The sequence below is a fragment of the Gossypium hirsutum genome, chromosome D13 (assembly GCF_007990345.1).
Source record: "Gossypium hirsutum isolate 1008001.06 chromosome D13, Gossypium_hirsutum_v2.1, whole genome shotgun sequence".
Lineage (NCBI taxonomy): Eukaryota > Viridiplantae > Streptophyta > Magnoliopsida > Malvales > Malvaceae > Gossypium > Gossypium hirsutum.
In genome coordinates this window covers 53,731,762-53,747,440 of record NC_053449.1, presented here as the reverse complement: position 1 = coordinate 53,747,440, position 15,679 = coordinate 53,731,762, and the positions used below count along the sequence as shown (strand labels likewise).

The window sequence follows — 15,679 nt, the reverse complement described above, 5'->3', positions numbered from 1 at the left end:
TACCGACTTTAAACCTTGTGCAAGAAGTGAGACAGCTTCCAAGAAACAAGAGGTGCACCAAGGTACCTCATTGGTAGCTTACCAACTTTAAACCTTGTGCAAGAAGTGAGATTGCTTTCGAGAAACAAAAGGAGCACCAATGTACCTCATTGGCAACCTACCAACTTTAAACCTTGTGCAAAAAGTCATGAGAGCCAATTATCTCTAAAAATTTAATCCATTTATTTTTTTAAATTTTAAATTTTAGATCTAACTGTTAATACAATTAAAATGAATATTAAATTCACATTCATTACAACATTTTTTGAGTTACATGGATACTAAGAAAGTATATTTTTTTTAAATGTCACACCAACAAATTTAACAAAAAAAATAGTATAAACATTTAGACCTAAATTCTGAAACCTAAAAAGTAAAAGAATTAAATTTTTGAAAATAAAAAAATAGAGACTAAAATCCAAATTTGTTACCTATTGCATATTTTAACCTTTTATTAACTACTAATTGCGTCTTCAGATACAAAAGAAGGGCAAAACCAGATAAATAATAGGCTGTTCAACGACCACGTCAGTTAATAGAAGCGACCATTGTAGAAATGGCTCTTGAGGTCGATTGCTTCTACTAAGAATTCCTATCCATCGTTGCTCATTTAAAACATAAATTAGTTTATAATTTGAAAAATACGGAAAAATTTACATGTTGAAATTCCAACATAAATGTATAAACTAACAGGGTCAAGTACCAATTCAACAAAATATAATGATTTGAATCTACAAAAGAATTCATGTTGAAGTTGAGCATCCAACAAAAATGGTCTTTTTTAAGTTTCAACCAACAGAGCAGTGAGCAGATGAGATCTCCATTTCTGCATCATAAATAACCGGGAAATATATTATATGTAAAAACATTGTGCCAAAGGATACGACAAAAGGCTTTTGAATGGTGGAGCTGCTACAAGATGATGTTAGTTTTACATGCGACTACTTAGCCTTCTTAAGGAGGATAGAAGTCTGAAACTTTGCGTCGTCCCTAATGAAGCTCCACCACAGGCAGGTAAGTGGAATAGTTGTGGCATGCCATATAGCATGGGCATCAAAGAATCCTTGATAAGGAGGGAAATCATAGATCTCCAAAAGCATTGCAAGCCCCCCTCCAACCACCACCACCCACAACTTCCAGCGAGAAGGATGGCAAGTAATACCAACCCAGATTGCCCAAATGAGAAGTTGAGCAACCCCAATGGCTACACAAACTTTCATGTTCCACCCTGCACAAATGTTTCAGAACATGTTATTCTGGCCAATAGTGCAAGAAAATCATGTTTAAAAGAAAAAAACAACACTCCAAGGGCATGGAGTTGTCCAATTTTGTATTCTTAATGAGAGAAGTGACATTGCACACAGTTGAGGAAATCAAGTGGAGTATCTTTTAGCTAATTAGAACTTATGTACACCTAAACCCTCGGACATAATGTACACTTAAACCCTCAGATACTGAAAAAATGTTAGAAGTAGAAACAAGCTATCAAAAGAACAGAGATCTTACCATAGTCAAAGGTATAAAAGTTGAGGTACAATATATGAGTAGTTACAAAGGCAAGAAATGGAGCGGCAACCATGACTCTAGCAGCCTCAACTCTCACATTGAAACTTCTTAGTATGGATACAATAAGAGAGTACCCAAGCAGTGCCACAGCAGATGAGTAGTCTAACTTTTCTGTTAAATCCACATCACTGCAGTTCAAACAAACATATCAGGGTCAGAAACAAGACCATCATTTGGGTGTACAAGGAGTTGCTCACAGAAGGGGAGAGAGAACTTAGAGTTTCTAGACACGTGTGTGACTTATGATTAAGCCAACTAAGCCAAATATTTTCCAATCTAGACAAGACATTGAGGGAAATGCAACATTTCTACCAATTGACAGACAGAATGCATTAAAATGAAAAAAGAAAAAAATCTCCAGCTCGAAGGTAAAATGACAAATTAAATTCCTCTTACCGTCCTGTTCTCCTACACACATACGACATTGGATACCTTAAGCTAGACATCACAATGAGGATACAATCTTCTAAACACAAGGAAAAAGGTAAAAACATATCATGTCTGATACATCAGACTCTGACACTTGAACCCAAGCACATGCAACACAGAACACAGACTTGAGTAAGGAGAGAAACAAAACTAGGTTCTGTTTAAAACGCCAATTCAGGATCTGACTTTGCAAGGCAATATTGGGGCAAGAAGCATCTTATTTGCCAGATTAGTTTCTTTCGCTTCCCCTTGTTACATTAGTTTTATGATTTTATAAAAGCAAAAAAATATCCATCCAAACCGAAAAATATAAAAGCTGTAAGTTTGCAGGTACTAAAAAGAACCACACGTGTCGTTGATGCAAAGTTCCAAAGACATTTATCTCTGGGAAATAGGAGAAGTGGAGAATGGAAAATTTTATTACCGACTGTGGAAAACAGCACTCCAGAGCCATGAGTTCATTGCCAAAAGTCCATATATGTGCCACAAACTTGCATATTCATAGTATGCTTTCTTATCTTGTCTCAAAGGCAAGTTATAGTAAAGAAGGATGAAGAAAGATAGCCAACCATGAAAATGCATTGCTAGGTTGAGTGCAGAGAATGCTACAGAAGCTGGTTCCTGAGCAAATAAACAGCAAGGTCAAGATGAATACTGCAAAAAGAAGTCGCTAAAATTCCATGAAAAAAAGGAAAAATGCTTGGTGGGGTAAAAAGAAAAGAAAAGAAAAGAAAAGAAAAGAAAAGAGCAAACCTGAATTCCAAAAACTCGCGTGAAGGGCCATTTACCATGATACTTGACAGGTCCATGACCAACTGCTTCCCTTTCTTTCTCTCTGTCAATCATACAATTGTAACGACAGTCACTTTGGCAATCCCATTGTTTCCACTTCAAGTAAAGTGGCTCTTGCATATACCATGGACCATCATTGGCAACACCATCGGAAGGAAACTTGCAGTGTGGAAAGCAAGTTCCCCCAGCACAACCAGTTTTCTCGCATTCTGCCACACAACCCCTAAAATTCAAACAATCCATGTTTAGACTACCTAATTGTTTAATCATTTCATACAAAATGGTATAGGAATCAGGATTAAATTAATTTCAAGTTAGAGAAAAAGGAGTATGGCATATTGCAATCCATAACAAGGAACACCCTTACCCCATTTCAAATTACAAAGAAATAAGATGGGTTAAAATATGTCTATAGTCCCTGTACTTCTTGAAAATTAGGAATTTGGTCCCTCTACTTTTACGATTTCAAAATTCAGGCCTAACTGTTAATATTGTTATTTTTTTTGTTAAATTCAGGTTAATTACAGCATCTTTTCTTAATTACATGGCTATCAAGTGAGTAGTTTTTATTATTATTATTTCAAAATGTCACAGCAACCAATTTAACAAAAAAAAGGTAACAGCATTAACAGTTGGACCTAAATTTTGAAATTTGAAAGTAGAGAAACTAAATTCCTGAAAATAAAAGTACAGGGAATAAATTCCCAAATTTCGAAAAGTACAAGGACTACAGGCACATTTCAACCAAGAAGGTGTGACTCACTTTATTCCTTTATCATTTATTTTCTTTAGACAGCTTTGCCAAAGCATAATGCTGTTAGATTACTCCTACAAGTACAACCACAGTGAAATTATTGTGGATTCTTTTGTGGGGCGAACCTATGTTAGGAAAGGCCATTAATTAAGGCTTAGTTTTCTTGATTACGATCTTATTTTAGTCGAGCTCTTTCCTTGGGTTTCTTAATTGCAATTTTATTTCAATTAATTTCTTTACTTTCTAGAAAAGGTTTCCAGTTTATGTAATAAGATTGATCCTTATTTAAAGGGAGGTATGGAATAATAAAACCTAAGTAGAACTTTATCAAAAATGCGAAAAAGAGATCTTGCTCTCTCTCTAACAAGTCCTAAAATTTCAGTCTCCGTCTGATGAGTTTGAACTGTCAACCACAATAGGTTGTTCAAGAAATCAAGACAAGGGGAAGACAACCTGACTTTGGCTTCCCTGTCAATCGCCCAGTGACACGATCCTATTCATGTATTCTTAACAATTTGGCATCAGTGCCTACCACAATGGGCAACTTCGTACAAGCATTGTTACAGGAAGAGCAAACTGTTACAAAATCTCCAGTAGAAACTAAATTTAATGATATGGAAAATCACATAGACAACCATCGTCAGCAAATGACTTTACAAATCCAGGAATAGATGAAAACCTTAATTTTTGACTTTAGGCAAATCAACAATCAGAGATGGTGACAAAAGCAGGAATACAATCTGACTATTGAGCATGTCTCCCACCAGCTGCTGGAGGAGGCATGACAGGTCACCACAGGTACACAAAATTAGATTTTCCTACTTTTGATGGGTCCAAAGATGCCTTGATTTGGCTCCACGCTGTGATAGTTCTTCGAAAGCCATCACACCAAGGAGGCAGGCACGTTTGGCAGCCTTCCACAGACTGGGTGAGGCACAACTTTGGTATTATTAGCTTAAGTTGGATAGGCAAATGATGAACTAGTTAGAATTTCTCAATTATTACTCCCTCCGTTTTGGTCTTCTGATAAGCAGCAACCCATTGGGGGATTTGGTTAGCTTAAAATGGACAGAGACTATAGAGCTTAATCAGCGACAATTTTAGGAAAAGTTAGCACGAGCTAGTCAATATGTTCCAGTAGACCCAGATGTTGGATTATTCATGGCTGGACTGGATATTCCATTCAACTAGATGTTCAAATGCACGAACCCCTTCATTTAACCATGGCTATAAGCCTCGCTAGAGCCTTTGAATAGAGGCAACAAATGCTATAGGTTGGGAATAAGTGTAGAGGAACTTGGCAAGGCAATTAGGATAGTTCTGATTCTCCTACTAATATGACAGTTTGGTATCATAAACTTTAAGGGCAAAAATACGTTAGGAAGAAATGCGAAAGCAAATTCGGTAAATTCATCTACCTCTTTTATACAAAAATTATTAAGGCAGAAACAACTGAGAAAAGGCAAAGGGCTTGTGTTATAAGTGTGATGAGTGGTATACAATTAGGCATCAATCTAAGAAGCTCTTTTGGTTGGAATTCGTTGACCACAATGACGCAGAACTAGAAACTGAAATTGAGACTAAACCAAGCTAATTTACATGATCAAGTTTATACTGACTTCAAAATTGACAACAAGCTCTTTCTGCTGAAGGGAGTAATGTTGTGGACGCTTTTGTGGGCTGAACCTAAGTTAGGAAAGGCAATTGATTTCGATTCTCTAATTAAGACTTAGGTTTCTTGATTGCAATTTGATGTCAATTGATTTCTTTTCTTAGGTTTCTTGATTAATTTTTTTCCTTTCTAGAATGGGTTTCCTTTTTACGTAAGAATAATAAAACCTAAGTAGAATTTTATCAAAAACCCTAAAAAACATCTGGTTTATTTCTAAAACGAGTCCTAAGGTTTCAAACTCCCTTTGATGAGTTTGAACTGCCAACCACAACAGGTCATTCCAAAATCTAGATAAGGGGAAGACAATTGACTTCGCGTCCCCTGACAATTGTCTTGTGATACGATCCTGTTGGTAAATTCTTAACAGATATATCATATATGTGCATTTCTTCAAAATATAACTTTGCCAACATAAACACCTTTCATCTGATTTAGGTAGAAAATACAAACTGCTAATGACTTCCATAAATGTCCGACAAACAGGCAAAATCAAGACTTTACTTGAGGAAGCTCATATAAAATACACATGAAGTATTGTTGTGGATGAGTTTGCGATTTTATTTCAGTAGATTTCTCGATTGTGATTTTATTTTAATTGATTTCTTTCCTTAGGTTTCTCTATTGCGATTTCACTTTAGTTGATTTCTGTCCTTTCTAGAATATAGCTGTTTATTTTCGTTTATGAGGAGCCTAATTTATAGGGTTCCTAATCATGTAATAAGATTGGTCATTATTTAAAAGGGTGAATGGAATAATAAAAACCCTAAAGGGATTCGGGTCTCTCTCTAATGAGTTCTAAAGTTTCAAGCTCCCTCTGATGGGTTTGAATTGTCAATCAAATTAGGTCGTTGTGGAATTCAAGTTAAAGGAAAGACAATTAATCTCATTTTCCCTGTTAATCCTAGTGACACGATTCTATTCACATATTCATAACAAGTGCGCCCTTGTAATTTAGATGAGCAACAGTTATGGTTCTTAGAGGTCATATCTCCTATTGCTATTATCCTAGCACTGCAAGTTTGAGAAATTAAATGACAAAGTACCACGCATTACTCCTGTACAGGCTGCAAACTCTAGTATTTTTTTTCTTTTTATAACTCCCTTCTCAAGCATATTATAGTATAATCAGTTCTTATTCTAGGAATCAATCAAGTAAAAAACTTATCCAGATAACAATCATGTGTGAGAGGTTAAGACTAGTATCAACAACAATGACACAAGGTTCAATATCAGATACAGGTTTAGAAGGGTGTGAGAGAGTCCGATTAAATCTGAACAAGGCTCGCACTCTATTAAATATATGCAGACATAAGTGCATATGCATGTTTAACATGAAATATGCACATACAAACAATGTCCTCATCCAAAGTATATAATTTGTTAAATATGGTTAACAAGGAAATTTTTGTGGAATTCAAAACAAATATTTAAATTCCTACAGCAAAATCTAAATAAATTCATAGAATTTCATGATCAATTAAGAGGGAAAAAAAAAGAGAAACCGAATAAAAGATTAAGAAGTTCTTGTTTGTATATGCAGCCAATTAGAAGCCACAATGATGCACAATTATGTAAACACCGTCTAGCCTTATGTTCTACTTTCATCCAAAAGGACCCATTCCAACCTTAAGCATCAATTAAATAATGGATACAATTTGCTTTATGAAGAAGGAAAATTGTAAAGCAACAAAGTCAGTAGTTTCCATGAGGTGCTAATCTTGATTACTTATCACCTGAACTAATGCACTCAGCTTTGAGTGCCTTGACGGCCATGCAATCAATATAATACCTAGTCTCATCTAGGCAAGCTTTCAGGCACCTAAAAAGCTTGCTTTTAAGCACAAAGATGAGTATAGCAACTTCGTATTCTTCTCTCGTTAAAATCATTAAAAACTGAAAGAAAAAATACTAGACTTAACTCACAAATGCAAACACTTGCAATAAAAAAGAACTTTAATTGTTGTGACCAACATAAGTTTGTCTTCAACTTGAAAGGAAATTACTCTTATCTAGGCGAGGGCCAAGCCAAGCAATCAAATATCAACCCTCATGAGCTCCATCATACATAAAGTCTTTTTAACTAACAGAAAAACTTCACACTATATTAGTAAATGCATATTTTCTATGTGAACTCAAAGCAGCTCCTCCTTACATCCCCAGGTTTTAACAAGAAACCTTGAAATTTCTAAACTTACCCATAACCCATATGAAGCACGTATCCATAAAGGGTGCAAAGACCAATTTTTGGGACTTGCATTAATAACATTTATAAAGCTAGTAATACTCAGTGGTGAATCACGAGTTTATCTTTTAAGGTAGCAACACAAACCAGTCACATTATGCATCCACTGCATTTCTTATTGAAGGAATGGCCACTAACATTAACCAAATGAGTGGTATAACAATTATTTCTAATGCATGACTCCTTCCAATCTAAGTAAAATGCATGCCATTTGCAGTAGACACTGAAACTTCAAAACTTTACAGGACCTGATAAAGTCTCAAGATCCTTCAGCATATCCTTATCGAAAATCAATAACCAAGTATAGTTTTTTTTATCGAAAAGAACACTAAGGCACAGCAATTTCCCCCGGATAGTTGGAAATTTGATTTCTTTTTTCCTACCATAAACAAACTTGTATGATGCATAAGCTAAAAAATAGAACATTAATACATCAAAAGGGGGGGGGGCAGAGAATTAAGGGTGATGGAGAAAATTAAAAAAGGAAAAAGAAAACCGAAAAACCTGTAACGTGGATCAGCATCACCAGCACTAGCATCCAAGAGGCCAACAAGATATGAAAAAACCAGAAACAAAGCTATTGAATAACGATCTATCATCATCTGACTGAAAAGGTGTGAGTAGCAAACAACAAGTGTCAGAAACCAAAAGAAACAGAGGAAATGGAGGCAATAAAAGTTTTGATGGGCAAGTTCAATACAAGGGTAATTTTGGTTTCTATGGGTTGGAAGAAGATGGAGAAAAAAGAAAGTATGGATAGATCAAAACAGGATTAAAACAAAGCAAGAATATGAATAAAAAAAGAGAGTAAATGGTTTACCTTTGGTTGGGCCGCTTGCTGGGATTGGAAGATTGCAGAGTTAGACTACATATAAGATTATATAAAGAAGAAGAAAGACATTGAGAAACGATAGCTGAAGCTGACTTCTTTGGACTTTACAGATTGGCTTTGGGAAAGAGAGAGGACGCCACTAGGCTGAAAATCGTGTGTGCATTCAAAGGGTAAATTAACGTTTTGGGGCCCAATTTCAGTTTTATTGGATTCAGGCAATACGTTTTATTTATTTATTTAGTTTTAGTTTCAACTGTTCGGCTCTTTTAAGATTAGTTGGACCAACAACAGCTTCCATTAAGCCCAATTTGTTGTCAAGAAGATTTTACTTCAATGATTGTTACGTGTTGGTGGCTGATTGAGTCTTAACTCGATTGACATAAACATTGTTAGTAAATATGCATGAGGATGTGGGTTTGAATACATTATTGTTTTTATTATGGGTTAAGAGAGCTATGTATAATTTTAAACATTATGTCAAAAAAAGTAAATATAAAAAGAAGGTTAAAATGGAAAATTTTAGCAGCTGAATTTATGAACAATAATCTATACCACAGTATTAAAGTTCATATTCTTTAAATTAATTTGTATTAAAATTTTATACAATTATGTGTGCTAGATTATAACACATTTAGAGAAAAACTTAAATATATATAACAAATTATTAGCATGTAAAAATTATTAGCGTGTTCATGTGGAATTCAATTTTAGTGATCTATATATATATATATATTTAAATTTTAATCTAATTTTTTGGAGCGTAGCGAGCGGACATATTCTAATTTTGAGTTAGTATTTATTGGGAACAGATGTAATGTGAGCAAGGTCCGGAATAAACAGAGAATCCGATAGTTAAAATAAGATTGTCTGGGTAGCTTCTTATAGAGGGATATAATTAAAGGATAAAATTTTAATTAACAAAGATTAGATATAATGATAAAACATTATATTTTGAAGAGAAAATTTTAAAATCAAACATTAAAAGGCAAAACCATGTTAAAATTACATAATTAAATAGAAGCTTCATCAAATTTTAGAGGTAAATTAGGCATAAGCCACAACTGGGTTCCATGTGGGCTTTAGGTTGTTTGACTAGCTATTAGAATTAATACTAATAATTTAAATTTTAATAAAAAATTGTTGAGTTTACTTTAATTATCTTTTTAAGACTATATTACCCCTAATTGACCGTTCTTTTCTTCATTCCTTAATTCCTTTTCTGAGCATCCACTTTTAAATTGATTTGTCAATACAAATTATATGAAGGGTTTAAAAGTAAGGATCAAAAATAAAATTTATATTTATCAAATAAGTAAGCTAAAAACATAATTTGAAAATCTAATTTCTTTTCTACTAAATTGTTATTAAAACATCTATCAGTGTGAGTGAGACTGTGGGGTTGAATGCTGCCCTGCTATAAAAACAGCAATTGACTTTTTCTTTTTTAGATGACAAGTCCAATAAATAAAAATTCCTTCTTCTTTTCTATTATTAATTTATTCATAGCACAAACGTTTACCAGCAATTCAACAAAGAACAGCAGCAACTACGTTTTTTATAATGCAGACCCTCGGTCATAACATTTTATTATACTGAGTAAATATAATAAATTTAGTAAATAAATAAATAAGAGGTATGGACCTCATTGAACGTTCTAAATATTTCAATTGAAGACCTAATCGTATAAACAACAAAATATGAAGGACCAAATCTAAAATTACCCATTACTCATTTCTACGAAATGCTTAAAAGGATTTCCCTCCCTAGGTAGGTGTTACCATGGCAATAGCATGTACACTGTATACATAATGCCCAACCTTTCTATTTTAACTTAAGGTAAATAGCACATTTAGCTACTAAATAGAATTACTCATATTATTGGGGTACCCCGTTATGGAAAGTTGATGCGGCACATTAACTTACCCGCTTAATTGTCACCTATTTTCCATGCATTAAAAATAAACAAAAAATGGAATTGAAAAGAAATGCTCAAAAATGTCGTCTTCATCATCCACTAGAAACCCTAAACTATTTTTTTCTTCATTCGGAAGCTTCACCTCTTGGCTCTCGGCATCTCCTTGGCTTTCTTCTTGGACTGTAGGAGGAGTGACTTGCCCAATTTTAGTTGTTTCAAGAATTTGTAATTCGAACACTGGTGGGAGCTTGGGGATGTGTTGCTTTACAATGCATACCCACATATTGCAGTTGTAAACTTTTGATAGAAGTATCTCATTTTAGAAAATATAAATATATTTTTATAGAGAGAAAATTGGAGGATGGATCCCCATTTCCAATGAATTGGATGATGCCTTCATTGAAGCGATGTGTTTATGTGCCTAACGTGAAGGGTGGCAGTGCTCAGGGATAGTATGATCGCAATAAGGTTGGGTGCCTCATAAAGATTGATGAATTGTTAACTCTAAATAACTTTTGGTTACATTGTTTTGAGGAGAAAAGTCCCAACAATAATAGGGTTGGCCTATCTAACTCTTCTGGTCCAAGGGATGGGTGGTTGCTAGGGGCTCAAGACGAGCCGGGTAGAATAATGATTGGTTAGCTACTCGAACCTATAGATTATATGTTTGCCAATACGTGGAACACCATATAGGGATGAAGCATGGCAAATAGCCTTTGACTAATGTCGTGGATAAATGGGTTCAACCAATAACATCTTGGTTGCTGACTTTGATGATCATATCTTTGTTCCCATAGATGGGGCTAGTATCAAAATCGAATCCTGTGGTGAAGGTGAGTGTTCTCGGTGGTGTACGAGCGAACTCTTTCATTGCATAGTCGAGTTGGGATCTTCTATAATGCTTGAAGGGAGGTTCATAGAATCCTTATGGTCAAAGGAATCTAGTTGGTTTTGTATTGTTGCCATGTTAGCATTGAAGGTTGTTTTTTTCCAGAGAGCTGGAGAGGCAATTGGGGCAAAGTAGCTCCTATTATAACATATTATTATTTATTATCATAAAAGCTGATATAATATGATTTATATTTTGATGAAGGTCTCAAAAATTATTTTAAAATTAAGAAAATGTAAAAGATTTCCTGCGCAAAAATTTAATTCATGTTTTGGTTTGTAAGTATTTAAATAGATATTGAATCACGTATACATTGTTGAGATGTAAGATAAATATTAAATATATGATTGATTTAAAAGCAGAAAAGTGATTTATACAATATTTTTAGTGAACAAAGTAGGCACTCATAAAAATATGTTTCGATAAGATTAAATACACTACTAATACCTAAAATTTAATAGTCGTCTAAGTATGTCTTTAAAAAACAAAATCTAATTTATCAAAAAAAAAAACCCAAGAGAATTTAATATGGTCTCTAAACCGACATGTGAAGTACAAATTAACTATATAATAAATTTATTTTTCTAAACCAAATTATTATGACAATTTATTTAAAAACTAATGAATTAATACATAGCATAAACTAAAAAATAACACAATGTAAATAAATGAATAACTATATGAATATACATTCATCAAATTCTTAACTATAAAAGATAAATTAAATTTATAACAATAAATATAAAATAATACTAAAGACATGTTATATCCTCAAAGTCTAATGCATCCTACCTTTTTTATATATGTAAAAGAATTTATCCAAGAATAAATATAAAAGTATTTTAAAATATATAAATATAAGGAAACAATTCAGATATATGAAATCTCATTACAATTTAACAGCCCAATTCTTCAAATTCTTAATCCAACTTTTGCAATCTCTACCTCTTTAGTTAAATCTATATATAAGCAAATCGGATAATTCAATTTCAACAATTGATTAGTTTTGTATAACAAGATTGAATCAATAGAATACAAAAATAAAAGGAAAGCAAATTTTTTTTTGACTCTTACATTGATAATAATGTCTGTACCAATCAAGTTAAAACTCATTTAGTAAGAAATAGATAAATTTGAATCAAAATAAGATAACCGAAAATGAGGAAAATTATCAAAATGGTTAGATTTTTGTACCTAAAGATTGAGGTTGTCAAGGAATGAATCACTTGACAGACGGAGAGGCGAGCCAAGCGAGAGGGCGATAGGATAGACAATCGACGTGGTTAGCGGAAGGAGAAGGGATTATGGATTAAGTATATTTGAGAATAGAGAAAATGTGATATCTCATATAAAACAACTCATATTTCGTCACGTTTTTTAAAAACGCCGCTTAAGTATAGACCAAATATGATGCCATTTTAAAAAAAAGCTATAACCATATCAATATTCTGCAACATTCTAGTGGGAAAAATGCAACTATTGTGGCGATTTGACCACAAACACGGCTAAATACTATTTTATTTTATTTTTAATAAATAATATATATAATTAAACATTATATTCTATATTTAGAATATTTTTATTATAACATAAATATTTTTAAAAATTATAATATAAATGATCATTTTCATCAAACAAACTCCGTTAACTTAAAATAAAAATAAAAAATATTTAAAAAATCAAAATATTAATATTTTTAAAAAATTATTATATCATAAATAGATATAGCAACGTTTTTCTAGAAACACCATAAAATATAAAAAATATTGCAGCATTTCTAGATAAAAGCGTCGCAATTGCGTCGAATTATTGCAGCATTCTCCTAGACAAATATCACTACATCTTGCAGCAGAAAGCATAAACACCAATTGTAAAAATTGACAACACTTCATTTAAAAATCCCGCTACTTGTGCGGTTATATATCTATTTAACGGTAATTATTACATAGTATAATTATATATATAAAATTTTGATTGTGGTTTAAATATGTACATGAAATTTTAATTTTAATTTAATTATACATATTTAAAAAAAATAAATACATCAAATTATTTCTGTAAACAATAGTAAACAAAAAAATAAAATTATATCAATAATTGTGCTAAAAATATCTGAGAATTGAATCAAATCTAAATTTCATAAAATTATACAAAATCAAAATTTATATGTAAAATTATACATTAAACCAAAATTCATATAAAATTTGAGATTTCTCTCAAACTAAAATAATTTTAAAATTTAAAATTTTAAAAACAAAAATAAATGAAAAAAAAAAACAAGTCCAGCGTTAACCCCATTTGGGGTTTCTTTATATAAATAATTAAGAAAAAAAAAGAATGTAGTGAGAATTGATATAGATGGAGTGAAAATGGATCCCAACTTGAAATTGAACTATACATTTCCAATTATTTGTCGCCGACCTTTTGTTCAATGCCCTAACTTCACTCCCACAATGAATTTTAAAAATGATTTATGAGTTTTATCTTAAATTATAACCAATTGTAGAAGACATGTGGTATCCCTGACACATGCTAACCACAAATCTGTATTTTGATTTCAAATAAACAAACACAATTACATGAAAGAGCAGCTTTTTGTTTAAGCTTGGGAAGATCAGGAATGTAGAATTTGAAAGAGCTCATCACCCTTGAATTTATTGGTAAACTGATGAAGCACGTAATCTGCATATTGCTTTTCAAGTGTGAGTTATGCAGGACTAATTTTTGCAAAATCAAGTGGCTTTTTACCGTCCAGTGCATTTGCAAAAACCTTATTCATATAATCAACATATACAACCTCTCTATAAACAGCAATTCCATCTTTCTCCACTACTTGAGGCAGAGGTGCAATCTTTGTCGTTTCTCTTGGCATTATAAAAATGGGTATTGACACCCTTGAATTTGTACTTGAAGTACAAACTATATGCTCTGCACTTTTGTATTTTCCATTGCTTAGTATCTACAGATAATAACATAAATTATAAACGTGTTACTAGGTTTAGAGATAAATCATGAAATTAGTACTTGAGAATTACCTATAGCATATCATCAACATTGATGACCAAAGCATTGGGAGTAGGAGGGATATGTATCCAATCTCCTTTCTTTCCATAACCCGTATCTTGTTCCATTTTGACATATAAACCACCAACTTCATCTTGTAATAAGACTGTGAAAGTATCTATATCGGAGTGGCGTCCTACTCCAAGGGTAAGATCCGGATTAGGACATATTGGATAAAAGATCATACTTAGCATCTTCTTGCCAATAAGTACATCAATCATTGAGTCGTCTGGTTTCACCCCCAAATTTCCCAGCGAAACTTGAAGCAATTTTTTCACCATGCCTATTGAACTCCTCAAATACTCAAGTAACATCTCCCTAGAAGTTAAAAAGAAAACATATAAAGGGGTCAAATAGATAAGCAGCAATTAATTTATGTATCTCACTTGATTTCTTGAGGCCAATGTTGAAGAGCTTCATCATCATTGGTGTATTGCATGAGGATATAATCTTTCCATCCCAATGCTTTCTCTTTCTCTGGGATAAAGCTGGTCACGTACTTCACTAGTGGACTTGGACTAACGTCTGCAAGATAAACGGCCTTCCTTTGAGGGGGCAAGCTGAAGAATTCATGTGCAGAAACTTTAAGGGATTCCAGTAGATGAAGGGGGACACCATGGTTAACAACTTGGAAGAAACCAAGAGTTTCAGCAGCTCTAACAATTTGGTTGGCCACTTCATCGTGATCAGGGCCATGGCCATCCAGCTTCGACAAATCAATGGGTGGCAGTGTTGTTCCAATAGGGTCGGAAGCGTGTAAATTATTGTACTAAAAAATCACACAAAGTTCAATTCCCAAGGAAGAGAGGTGGATCACATGGATCTCTTAAATACCAAGTCTTTCCTTAGACAGAATATCCCTTCTATAGTAATTTAATAGCACAATTAAATACTACTATTATACCCTCAAATATTGAAAGAAAAATAGGACAAGAAAGAACACAAGAGTTTTAACGAGGTTCGGTAAATTATACCTACGTCCTCGGGCAGTAACACCAGATGATAACTTTACTATCTCCAAAGTATTACAAACAAATAGAATTCCTTAAGAATTCTCAAATGGGAGAAGAGAGAAAACTAAGAGAGAAAGATTGGTTGGGATGAATTGAAATGAGAAATGAGAAGGCCTATTTATAGTTGAGGTTCAAGGACCAAACAATAAATAGCCCATTATCTCAAGGACCAAAAAAAATTATCCCTTGCCACTTTTCCAAAGTTGGTGGTTGTCATTATTGATTGTCTCCCATTAATGTTAATGGCAACCATTATTAATTGTCTTCCATTAATGTTAACAATCTCCACCTTGAAGATTTGATTAGGATAATCACATCTTCACACACTTCCTTCAACTCCCCAAATTCGATAAAGCTATCTTTTGTAGTGCCTACAAATGCGCTCTCGAGCGCCATACACCTGAAGGTGCTCAAATTCTCAGGATGTTAATCAAGTTCAAACAATGATTAAACTTGATTGTTGTTACCACCTT

At 33.2% G+C, this 15,679-nt stretch overlaps 1 protein-coding gene and 1 pseudogene across 4 annotated transcripts; both read right to left on the bottom strand.

The window, feature by feature from the left end:
• Nucleotides 1-721: 721 nt before the first annotated feature.
• Nucleotides 722-8,493, bottom strand: LOC107920355 (post-GPI attachment to proteins factor 3). Of its 4 annotated transcripts, XM_016850033.2 has the most exons (7): nucleotides 8,315-8,493; nucleotides 7,999-8,100; nucleotides 2,788-3,049; nucleotides 2,459-2,655; nucleotides 1,546-1,733; nucleotides 975-1,267; nucleotides 722-865 (listed from the first exon to the last, which is right to left on the bottom strand). In XM_016850033.2, the coding sequence occupies exons 2-6, from the start codon at nucleotides 8,094-8,096 to the stop codon at nucleotides 981-983; spliced, it is 1,032 nt and encodes a 343-aa protein (XP_016705522.1). In that variant the 5' UTR covers nucleotides 8,097-8,100; nucleotides 8,315-8,493; the 3' UTR covers nucleotides 722-865; nucleotides 975-980. The 4 variants fall into 4 exon arrangements, with proteins under 4 accessions (XP_016705522.1, XP_016705520.1, XP_040965060.1 ...); XM_016850031.2 differs by having other exon boundaries at nucleotides 722-1,267; XM_041109126.1 differs by lacking the exon at nucleotides 8,315-8,493 and having other exon boundaries at nucleotides 7,999-8,267.
• Nucleotides 8,494-13,663: 5,170 nt separating this feature from the next.
• Nucleotides 13,664-14,944, bottom strand: LOC107919222 (scopoletin 8-hydroxylase-like; annotated as a pseudogene).
• Between the last annotated feature and the right edge of the window lie 735 nt (nucleotides 14,945-15,679).

Excerpts from the sequence above, each read along its gene's own strand:
- LOC107920355 (XM_016850031.2), bottom strand. The coding sequence starts at position 8,096 with ATGATGATAGATCGTTATTCAATAGCTTTGTTTCTGGTTTTTTCATAT. Across the intron at positions 1,734-2,458 it reads AGTGCTGTTTTCCACAGTCG|TGATGTGGATTTAACAGAAA; the intron begins GTAATAAAATTT and ends TTTGAACTGCAG. Across the intron at positions 1,268-1,545 it reads CTTTTATACCTTTGACTATG|GGTGGAACATGAAAGTTTGT; the intron begins GTAAGATCTCTG and ends ACATTTGTGCAG.